This window comes from Electrona antarctica (genome assembly GCF_951216825.1).
Source record: "Electrona antarctica genome assembly, chromosome: 22".
NCBI classification, from domain to species: Eukaryota; Metazoa; Chordata; class Actinopteri; order Myctophiformes; family Myctophidae; genus Electrona; species Electrona antarctica.
The window spans coordinates 11339618-11352163 of NC_136805.1; the positions used below are offsets into that span (position 1 = coordinate 11339618).

Genomic DNA, 12546 nt, shown 5'->3' on the forward strand with positions numbered 1-12546 from the left:
CAAACAAAAAAACATTAGGACAGCTTGTCACAAAAACACAAAGACTAAACAATTTGTACATATCCACTCTTAAGTGTGAAAAGTCCTTGGGAAGATACAATGTTTCCATCCTAGTTGTGAATAGATAATCCAGGAGCGCTTGAAAGCAATGCTGTTTCTGCCCTCATCGACAGTTATTCAAGTGTCCAGTGGCCAGGAGAGCACCTCGTATCTAAAAAGTGCTCTTTTGTGTATTTTAACACGGTATCACTCTTTAAATAAAACATGAGTGTATCTTTGCAGTTCATTTTATTTATTTATTTAATCTACTGGGCTCAATAGCAATTTTGTTCTGCTTTGAAGAGAAACCACGGTCCCTCTATTTTATACTGCGTTGTCAGATTGTTTGTCCCAATAACATAATTACAATATTCTTACATAATAATAATTATAATTAATAATAAACAATAAGGGGTCTACACCCTTTGGGCTTGACTAATAATAATAATAATAATAAAAGCAGTGCCAATCTACCAAAACCCCTTCATGCTTCCATAGAAGGGGGGGGGGGGGGACAGTTCCCTGCCTCAGGGTAGCAAGAAACAACACAAAAATGTACCACTGGTCCAATTCGACCGGAGCAAGCGCTCAGTCTGGCAAGGGTGAACTGTGTTCTTGTTCATTTTCCATCACTGTCATTGTTGGGATTCAATGGTGGCCATTAGCATGCTCAGTTGAGGTCCACCTTTGGTCTAACTGGGTCTCGCAAGGTCTCCATGTCACCATTCCAGGAGAAACGATGTCCAACCACCGGTTTTTCACCATGTGGCTTCCATCACATTCACACAGCAGACAGTGGGATTCTAGACTGGCTGTTCTCGTTCTTGAAACCCCAAACCGCTCCTTCCAGCATTTCCATCCCCAAAAATCCGTCCTCTCATCATATGCTGGTCTGCAGCTCGCCGTTGAGCAAGGCAGTGTTGTGCGCATCCACGGTGTCATTGGTGACCCCCATAGCGCCGGTGTCGTGGTTGAGCACCATCCTGGTGCGGTCGGCGCGGCTGTCGCTGCGATCCACCTCGTCCAGGCCTGCCACCTTCTGGAGACACAGGACGTTCTGGAAACTCTTCTTGAAGTTGTTTGACAGGAAGGCATACAGGATGGGGTTGGCACAGCTGTTGGCATAGCCCAGGACCACCACGAAGTCAAACATGCTCTTCAAGGCGGGCGTGGGCCTGATGGAGCTGGTGACGGAGGCCACGTTGAAGATGTAGAAGGGCAGCCAGCACAACACGAACACCGCCACTACGATGGAGACCATGCGCGTCACCTTCCGCTCCGAGCGCTTGCGCTTGCTGGAGCCGACTCGAATGCCTGAGGACTTAACCTGGAGGAGAGCGAAATGGAACAGGTTTTATGTCCAGTGGTGTAAAAGGGACAGATGAACTGAATGAATTCAAGACATTCCAGACTGTGTGGGACATCATGGAAGAAGCGTACATTTACTAAAAATCACACCGGTGTGAACTGAGTGGTGCAACTCCCCCCCTTACACCCCCCCCCCCCCCCCCCCCCCCCCCCCCCCCCCCTCTCTCTCTCATTAGCAGGCAACAGTGCAACACTATCTCTCTCTCTCTGTTTCTGGCACGACGGCGCCCCTACTGGTACTCATGAGTCACACACATAGGTTAACACGAGTCACAGACATTGCTGTTCCTTGGAGTGGTTGCACCACTCAAAAATAACAGATTCACAACCTCGGCTCAGTGAGCTTAAAGATCAGATATTTTCTGCAAAGAGATTTGGGGTAGAAATCAGCGGTCCTATAAAGCCCTGGGGGACTCTTGGTCAACTCAGAATATACAGTATAGGGTTTAAGTGGTTATAAGTCCTACATACTATGTACAATGAATAATGAAAATAGCACATCTTCAAGCTCAGATCGCATCGCATTAGAGCTGCCATTGCACACATTTTACATGTGCTCACCTTGAATATAATGAGCAGGTAGCACAGGATTATTACAACCAGGGGCATGAAGAATCCAACGATGAAGGTGTAGAATATGAAGGCCTTGTAGTAGACCTCCTCGGGCTCAGGCCACATGATGCCACACACGGGAACCTGGTTCAGGCCGCTGAAGACCATGGTGGGGAGGTTGATGAGCAGTGATACAATCCACACCGTGAGGTTGGTGAGCTTGGCCATCCGGGGCTTCCGCCATTTCGTAGATTTGATTGGGTGGACCACCGCCAGGTATCGATCGATGCTCATTACCGTCAGAGAAAAGATGCTGGTGAACTGGTTCAGGGAGTCTGGGAGCATGACAAGCAGAGAGTGACAGAATGTAGGAGAGAGAGAAAAAAAAATGGTCGGAGAAAGTTAGCATAGTGTAGACGAATGCGAGACTGCTCGCCCCTTTACCAACTCGCCCCGGGCGTACAGCCGGCGGAACAGCACGGCCTGGTATTCCTAAAGTAATCTAAGTAGATTATGCTTAAACGGTTAAACCTAACCTTATTCCTAACCTTAACCTCAGTAAAACTATGCCTAAACCTAACCCTATTCCTAAACTTAACCCCAGTAAAACTATGCCTAACCCTAAACTTATTTCTAACCTTATTCTCAGTAAAACAAAATAAAGAATACAAGAACCGCCGCACCGAGCTGTCGGCGAGATGGAATTGGGGCGACCTGACCTGTTACCGTGCAGACGAGAGGGCGGAAACAGGAGAGGGGAGTGAAGCAGAGGGGAGACATGGAAATGAGGGCAAGGTGGAATAAGAAGAGAATAATTAAGCGATGTATTGCTGCCCCAGTCTCAATAAAATCCCAAAACAATTAACTGAAGTGTGATTTGGTTTTTTTATGGGTTTGTTTAATGCCTCTCCTGGGTTTGTGAGAACATTATGACCGGAGCATGTGAGCCGCGTGGCGACGCTCCTCGCTCCAGGGGGCTGTTGTCTCGCTCACTCATTCGCCCACAATCCCCCACCCCCCCGCTCCGTTCCCCCCCATCGCTCAACTTAATTTGCCAGTGAGAACCGCTGCATTCATTAGCATGGTGGGTTAATATGCTGCTTGCTTCAAAATAATTAAATGTCACAGTTGGGGACAATTAGGCAACCTTATCTTCATATTGTACTTTCTGCTTTTGGTAGCCTACTTAAGTACATTTTTATGCCAATACGTTTGTACTTTTACTTGAGTAAATTTTTAATACGGTACTTTTTCCACCACTGGAAAAATAAAATCAATTCAATCAATTTAAACATGATCACTAGTGATGTCGTGCTCAGAATTTCCACAGTTTTTGCGTCTCAAATTCCAAGCCTTTGAAAGTGCAAAAAAAATAAAGTGTCTGTTAACACTTACCCAATTCCCTGTGACCTATTGTACATAGTAGCAATGAATGCAGTGCAGATCCTAGTCGTCCACAAGCCCTAGGTACAGTCACAGTGACACTGGATGGTACGTACCTCTCCAAATGTCTCCAGTTTCCTCTGTTATCACAATATTAGATAACTATACGATACTATAATCATTAGTGGTTTTAGCAATGGTTTCTCCACCCACCTACGGTCCAGATGACCTTGCACAGCGCCTGTCCGAAGGGCCAGTGGACCAGAGCCAACTGCATGGCAATGAATGGCAGACTCATCATGCACAGGACATCAGCTACGGCCAGGTTCAGGATGTAGATGTTGGTCACTGTCTTCATCTTGGCGTAGCGCAGAATCACGTAGATGACCAGTGTGTTGCCAATCAGTCCCACAGCACACACGAGGAAGTAGATGATGGTGATGACCACCGAGCTGGCGTGGTCCTGGTGATGCTCGCTCGGTACTGTGCCATTTTGGAGTTCTGGGTCCGACTCGTTCCCGATCAACGACCCGGGATAGTAGCTTTCGTAAGACAGGGGCTCAGGGACAGAGAAGTTGGGAGGGGCTGGGAGGAAGGACCACTGATCCAGTGCCATGATGATAGGAAGGTGAGATCTGGAGGTGTTGATGGACTCTGGACTCCAAGACAATGATGTCCAAGAAACTCATCCAAGGGTTCTAGGTGTCAAAGCACAAGTTAGGGGAATGTTATGGACATATGATTTGTTTATTTTTTTAGGATCCCCATAGCTGTGCCCAGTGGCGTGCACAGACATTTAGAGGGGCAGGTGCTCAAGTTAAAAAAGGGCACCTTGTGCAGCGCGTGGAACCGGCCGGTTGCCTTAATCCATTTTGGGCGGGAACCCCTTTTGGTGTTAGCATTATGTTATGCTTTAGCTATTGAAAAATAGCAGATCTACAAGCTCATAGCGCGCCACTGAGTGGCGCGCTATGAGCTTGTAGGTCTTCCCCTTTTTTTTCAAAAGGGCACATTGCCAAAAGGGCAGGGGGTGCTCTAGCACCCCCTAGTGTCTATCTGTGCACGCCACTGGCTGTGCCCTAAAGTACAGCTAGTCTTCCTGGGGACCACATATATAAATTACAATAATTTTCATTACACTTTATAGTCCATGTACGTAAATTTAAATGCATTAAAACAATCTAGTGCACATAGTGAGAATGTCAAATAAAGTTAACACATTTCAGTCAGACTCTTGGATTGAATAAATATATTTATTTAGCATAAATGTATAGATCATAAATATTTAAGCATATTTGGCCGTGGCGGCTCTGTCCCATTTCATTCATTCCCTGTAAGCATGAATTATAATAAATGATTTGCCAACTAGATTTGACAGGGAATGGAATGGCCCTGACTCAAAATTGTGTTTTAGCTGACAAAAAATTATGGGGGTTTTGGATTGTAAAAGTAGAAATGCAGCAGTAATTTTAGCCATTCATGACAGTTCATGGAGTTGATTATAAGACATAGAGTTAGTTATACATGGACATAACAAGGCGTGGTGCCTTGTTCTGCACTAGCAGGAATTTGCTTAAATCTTTCTTTGGAGCATTCAAACATATTATTTGGCAGTAATCAAGCTGTTTGGTAGCAGTTTAATTAGATCAGATTCTGCATCGCCTTACCACTGCTAATGACTTACACATTTTCTTTACAACATAATCTATGTGTTTTGACCAGGACAGTTTGTTCATTTGTCAAGGGTGATGCCCGCTTAGTTTCATTCACGTGCTGGATGGTTATTTTATTCATGAATAGTTTGAGTTATGGTTCTCTAAGAGAATAATTTGAACCTAATAAAATCCTATACTGAGGGCAGATATGTTGTTTGGCTCAAAATACATACAGTATTTGAGTGTTCTAGGTTGTAAAGAAAACAATTTGGGGTTCCAGCTGAGGGTTGTAGGTCTTGGGGTATCAATGGGAGAAGGGGAGGGAGATTAGAGGGTTTGGGGTAACCTTAAAGGGGAATTTCTCCCTAAACTTTTTTTTTACAAAAGTAAGTTGATAATTATGTATATTGACCAAAAAATAAATAAAATAAAAATAAAGATATAGGGGAGCTGGGGCTGCAGCTGGAGATGAAGCTGGGGCTGGAGGGGTCTAACGCTAGAACTCCTATTCAATCGCGCAATTGGTTTTTATTTTTTGTTCACATCTGTTCTAGATGATGTGACAGCAACACTCCATGCATTGTTGACACTGCACTCTTCCTGGTCTACGTGAGCTGATGTTAGACCCCCCAGCAGCAGCCCCAGCTCCAGCCCCAGCTCCAGCTCCCCTATATCTTTATTATTTTTTTAATATATATTTTTTGTCAATATACATAATTATCAACTTACTTTTGTAAAAAAAAGGTTTAGGGAGAAATTCCCCTTTAATGCTTGAGGGTTACTTGAATTTAGTTGTATTGGATCCAAGCGTATAGTAAGGGACTTGGTTTGGAAGAATTTGTCTTAGAACAGTATCACATACTGATACCACCTGTAGATAGATAAGAGTAGAGGTGTGTGTGTGTGTGTGTGTGTGTGTGTGTGTGTGTGTGTGTGTGTGTGTGTGTGTGTGTGTGTGTGTGTGTGTGTGTGTGTGCGTGCGCGTGCGCGTGCGTGCGTGTGTGCGTGCGCGTGCGTGCGTGCGTGTGTGCGTGCGTGCGTGAGATTATATCTTGAGAATCTTATACTCCACTTGACAGAGGGAGAGAGCGAGTGGGGGAAAAAAAAGGATGAGCGTGGATGACACAGCGAGTAAGTATTGCTCATTTGACAAATACGTTCAGTATATGTACACCAGCTCAGTGGCCTTGTGGTTAGAGTGTCCGCCCTGAGACTGGGAGGTCGGGGTTCAATCCCCGGCCGGGTCATACCAAATGGGACCCAGTGCCTCCCTGCTTGACACTCAGCATCAAGGGTTGGATTGGGGGTAAGTCCCTGCGACATACTAGCGTCATGTCCAGGGGGTGTACTTGTACATCAAGCTGCCTCACTACAGAAACAGGAGATAGGCTCCTGCCCTATGGGCCTCATGGCTCGGCATGGCTATACTTATACTTACTATATGTACATTCCTTCGAGAACCATGGCAACAGTTGTGAGGCTATTGGCATCACGCTTTAACCTTCAAATGTTGAGTCCTTTCCTCTCCTCTTTTCTTTCTCCACTCCTATACTTTCTTTCCATTCCTTTTCAACTCCTCTCCTTTCCACACCTTTCCTCTGTCAAAGTTTATTGTGTTCTCTGAGTCAAATGAATGAACCTTCTCCAGCAATAGGCTGTGCGCTTTAACCTTCAAATGTTGAGTTAGTCCTTTCTTTCTTTCTTTCTTTCTTTTCATTCCTCTCACCCCAACATCTCTCCCATCCTTTCCTGCTCTTCCGTTGCTTTTCAACTCCTCTCCTTTCCACACCTTTCCTCTGTCAAAGTTTATTGTGTTCTCTGAGTCAAATGAATGAACCTTCTCCAGCAATAGGCTGTGCGTCGAGTGCACTGCTGCTGCTGACAGGGAAGGACGAGGGCAGTGTGCTGCATGTGCTGAAGGGAAATGTTTATTCAATTGATCTGTGCGTCAAACAGCTGGTATAGGACATTGTTACGGCTACACTGACCCCTTTTATCACAGCTGGTGCAATAATAATGAATTAATGGATAGGGAATGTGTCATTTTATTATTGATAATACAATTAACATGCACAATTGTCTTGATTTGAATAATAATAACTGTAGCACTCTTCTTAGCTGTGTTGTATACGCTGGACCTATTTCAAGGCCTGGCACTGTCTGGAATGTGAGATTTGTGATCTACTACGGCATACAACAAAGTATAAATCAGCCTATATTTCTCATTCAGAAGCATTGTCTGGACACTATGGCTATAACGCTCACTCATAATATGTCTTATAGTTATCTTATAAGTTGTAATGTAATCCATTTTTGGATACACTCCCTGCAAAAGTGTCAACTATGATTGATTGATTGATTGATTGATTGATTGATTGAAATAGAAATAGCTGCATTGTTGTTCATTATCCAGTAATACATAAGTAGTGATCAGCACAATGTTTGAAATGATGGCTACACCAATTATCAATTGCTTAATAAGCTTATAGCGTACAAACTGTACATGTGGGGTCTACATTATACAGTTCCCTATAGGCAGTATTTGCATCTGTTTTGTGCAGATATACTGATTGGACCAGTATATAGCGGCCTGTTGCCTACATGTTCAAGTGATTAAATGCTTATACAAATATGCTTTACATAAGTAATATATGCAGGAGGCACACACAGGAGTGTGTGTGTGTGTGTGTGTGTGTGTGTGTGTGTGTGTGTGTGTGTGTGTGTGTGTGTGTGTGTGTGTGTGTGTGTGTGTGTGTGTGTGTGTGTGTGTGTGTGTGTGTGTGTGTGTGTGCGTGTGCGTGCGCGCGCCAATCCTTGGAGTTTAATTAGAAAATAAAATGGTAATACGTTATGCCATGGAGTATAGTCTCAAGCCCTCAAATGGAAAGTTAAATTCAAATTGGCTACTTGTGAGGTATATAAGCCCCCTATATCTCACATGGCAAGAGAGTCATCATGTGAGAGTGGATTACCAGTGAATGTTTCCCCCAGCAGTCTTGTTGCGCTCAGGGTGTTTAGGTGAATTCGTGCCAGGTAAGGAGCGCTGCTGCAGCGGTATAGCTACATTGGCTTTGCGCTGTGTGCGCACCACGCGTCTCCTGGAGAGAGGGCGAACGGCCACCCTGCGCGCGGTGACGAGTTAATTGATTAAGATTCATTTACCACGCCATTTAAACACCACAAAAGATGATTTGATTGCATTTCATATTAGACATTTAGAATCCAAAACAAACCCTCCACGCCAATATAACCCATGTCTTGTCGTCGAGTTTGGGTTGAGGTCCAGGTAATCATGAAAATTGTCCATGTTGTCCGGGCAAAAATCATGACAAATGGACTAAGGCACGGTTTGCGTAATAGGCGAAGGACTGACACCCGGCCGTGTCATCTCTTCTACAAAAAACAAACTGTTTGTTTGTTTGTTTTTCAATGTCACATGTAAAATCAAGTCTCGATTAGATAAGTCGTCGCGGAACAGTGCAAATTGTAGCTGACGGACAGGTATAGGGCTAACAAAGAAACACCTGTGTGAAATCGACATGGTTACTTACCGTAAAACTCTTCAGTTAATTATTATATAGATATAGTAGTAGCCTATATCCATCATGGCAAGCATATTCCGGTGAGTCCAGCCCGCGGGCAGCGGCATTTGAAAGCCTCCAGAACGCTGCATATTGTGCATGCCGTGGAGACGTGGAGTCTCTGTCATTGAACCTGCTCTCCCATTACGCACGCGATGCGCTGTTACTTTACCGCCCCTTTTAATCAGAACTGCTTGTTGCTGCTATATATATTTGTATTTATGTCATTTACCCACAGTATAATCCGAAACAATGTAGCCTATTATCGAAAGTGAAAAAATAACTGCTTTTTTTTAAGTGCTACGAAATGGTGACCAAAAGCCACAGCAGCGTGCGAAAACTGTCAGATCCAGTCATCCAGGACTCAGAGGGGGAGAGAGAGAGAGGGGGGGGCTAGAGAGAGAGGGGGCGAGAGAGAGAGAGGGGGCTAGAGAGAGGGGGCGAGAGAGAGAGAGAGGGGGGGGCTAGAGAGAGAGAGTGGGGGGGGGGGGGGGGGGGGGGTAGAGGGATCGAGCGACTGGTGAGGTAATGAAAGATAAGTAGGGGACGCAGCCACACAGGTGGAGAGAGACAAACTGACTGCAGTTTGGTATGCTACACACAGCGTGATGCTCATGTGTGTTCAGTGGAGTTGGATGCATGATGAGTGAGGGCCAGTGGTATAGAAGGCTATACTTGCCACTTGTTGCATGCAGATGGCTGGTCCTTTCCTCCTTCTCTCCGTGCCTCCTTCATGCATGCAGATGGCTGGTCCTTTCCTCCTTCTCTCCGTGCCTCCTTCATGCATGCAGATGGCTGGTCCTTTCCTCCTTCTCTCCGTGCCTCCTTGTTGCATGCAGATGGCTGGTCCTTTCCTCCTTCTCTCCGTGCCTCCTTCATGCATGCAGATGGCTGGTCCTTTCCTCCTTCTCTCCGTGCCTCCTTCACGCCCCCCTCCATGCATGCAGAGTGATGCCTCATAGTCTGTAGCTGTAGGCCTGAATGCGTAGCAGTTTATTCTCCTTTATGATGGATGGAAGTCAGAGTGGATCCATAGGTTATACCCACCCAGACAGCAAGACTCAGGCCGTACAGTTGGAGGCCATCGATATTGTCCTTTTCTTTTTGCTGAGGTTTGCGTGATCTGCGCAAAAGGACAGTTAACCCATTTTTGGGCGGGAACCCCTTTTGGTGTTTTAAACATTATGTTATAATTTAGCTATTGAAAAATAGCAGATCTACAAGCTCATAGCGCGCCACCGAGTGGCGCGCTATGAGCTTGTAGGTCTGCTATTTTTGAAAAATCGTGAAAATTTAGAAGGATTTTTTCAGGATTTAGAAGGATTTTTAAAAGTTTTGAGGTCAGGCCTAAATGGGTCAAATGATAAGGGACAATATCGGTGGCACCCAACTGTAGGTCTAATTAAGGACGAGACGATCCCGGCATGCAGTAATGAATGTCCCCGCAGACCTCTTCCATCTTTATTAGAAGGAAGGAGCGTGTTTTTATAGGAGTGCACGTGCTGGCGCCTGATGGTGGGACGGTGGGAACTCATGAGAACATACCCCCCTCCCCACCAAAGCATAATATACCAACATAGAAATCTCAAGTGCTGTCCATGCAGAAGATTAATTGCCTAGTCCTGTTTACGGACATAATGATGAACGATGTTTTCTTCTATAGGTGGCCTATAATAGCCTCGGGACAGCAGGTCTGCATGTTCACCATTCGAATTTCACTTCACTATGACGTGGTGGGATGCAATTAAGACCGACTTGTTCTTTTTCTGTATAGCCTTCATGACTGACTTTCCATCCAATTAGCCTCCAACTTTTGCTCCAAACATGACTCATAGACCTCACTCACACATGGAAGACGCGTGTAAAAGCCCTATTTAAACTTTAAATAGGTCCCTTTCAATTTTAAAGGGACCTATACAGTATGTTTGAGCGTGAGCTCTGATTGGAGTATGGATGCGTGACGTAATGATCAGCTGAGATGTGAATGAGGAATAGGATGGGCTGATTGATACAATCGGCTGACTTACAGCTGATTACAGCTGAGGTAACTATGCAGACTTAACATGTTCCTGTATGAACTAACGCTGTGCTCCATTTATCTCACACACGCACACACAGACACGTACACACACACACACACACACACACACACACACACACACACACACACACACACACACACACACACACACACACACACACACACACACACACACACACACACACACATACACAAAATTCAATTCAATTCAAAGGGCTTTATTGGCATGAGAAAACATACGTTTACATTGCCAAAGTACAATACAACAATACAGCAATACAATCAAAACAAAAATGATGTACATTTGAAAGACACACACACACACACACACACACACACACACACACACACACACACACACACACACACACACACACACACACACACACACACTATTTAATCATTCAGTGGTTGTTTTTCTATTTTGTTAATGGAGCCGTAATGGCTCCATTAACAAAATGGATGGAGATGCGTCAGCATGCATCTCCATCCACATAGTAATCCTAGGGGTTTGTCATTTGGCCATATCATATCCAAAGCAATGGGATGGATGGAGATGCGTCAGCATGCATCTCCATCCACATAGTAATCCTAGGGGTTTGTCATTTGGCCATATCATATCCAAAGCAATGGGATGGATGGAGATGCGTCAGCATGCATCTCCATCCACATAGTAATCCTAGGGGTTTGTCATTTGGCCATATCATATCCAAAGCAATGGGATGGATGGAGATGCGTCAGCATGCATCTCCATCCACATAGTAATCCTAGGGGTTTGTCATTTGGCCATATCATATCCAAAGCAATGGGATGGATGGAGATGCGTCAGCATGCATCTCCATCCACATAGTAATCCTAGGGGTTTGTCATTTGGCCATATCATATCCAAAGCAATGGGATGGATGGAGATGCGTCAGCATGCATCTCCATCCACATAGTAATCCTAGGGGGTTTGTCATTTGGCCATATCATATCCAAAGCAATGGGATGGATGGAGATGCGTCAGCATGCATCTCCATCCACATAGTAATCCTAGGGGGTTTGTCATTTGGCCATATCATATCCAAAGCAATGGGATGGATGGAGATGCGTCAGCATGCATCTCCATCCACATAGTAATCCTAGGGGTTTGTCATTTGGCCATATCATATCCAAAGCAATGGGAATTGCAATAAATGCATGAGGAAAGATGTTTCTGGCTGCTGTCATCTCTGCTCTCTTCTGTCCTCACAAGCTGTTCTTGTGCATTCTCCTCAAACAGAGCCACGCAGCGTTTCCATTGCCACCCCCTGGCTTTCTAAGCACACAGTGGCTTGCCTGTGACAGATTCAGACTCGCTGCTCGAAGCACAGCGAACTGTGACACAAAGTTTGGTGTCAAGTGATTCTGAGGGAAAGTAAGAGCCTTACCTAATAAGGCCAATTTATTACCTTGGTTCCTGACTGACAATTTTTATGCATGGGGGTGTTCTGACTAATACTGGCCTTACCGTTAGGTTACGGCCAGTCACACCGAACTATGGCTGCAGGCTGATAATGTAGCTTACTGTCGCCGCCTGTTTTGTGCAACCAGTGCAGCCTAAAAGACGTTCCATTGCCATTGAAAGGCATTGTCAGAATCACCCTTTTCAGCGCCACCAGGAGGCCACAAACCTGACCTGCCCTGGTGGAGACCTGTGCCCCGAGGGGCACTTTATCTAGTTGGGTTTTCTTTTCAACCAGTGAAAAGACTGCAGCTGCCTGACAGATTCTGGCAGAATCAAAGTTTGGTATGATCGACCCTAACCCTTTACCAAATTACCTTTCAAGGATTTAAGAGTTTTGTGAATTTGACCCCATGAGACCCATTCACTGCAGTGCAGACACGGGGGTGAATGATTCCATCAACATTAATTTACAAATGGGGCTGATTTATTAACCAATCATAT

The 12546-nt window shown here is 45.1% G+C and overlaps 1 protein-coding gene across 1 annotated transcript; it reads right to left on the minus strand.

The window, feature by feature from the left end:
* Positions 1 to 919: 919 nt before the first annotated feature.
* Positions 920 to 3958, minus strand: LOC306915487 (somatostatin receptor type 2-like; the record flags this gene model as incomplete). Its single annotated transcript, XM_079492830.1, has 3 exons — positions 920 to 1366; positions 1969 to 2294; positions 3556 to 3958. The coding sequence occupies 3 exons, from the start codon at positions 3956 to 3958 to the stop codon at positions 920 to 922; spliced, it is 1176 nt and encodes a 391-aa protein (XP_079348956.1).
* Positions 3959 to 12546: the final 8588 nt, after the last annotated feature.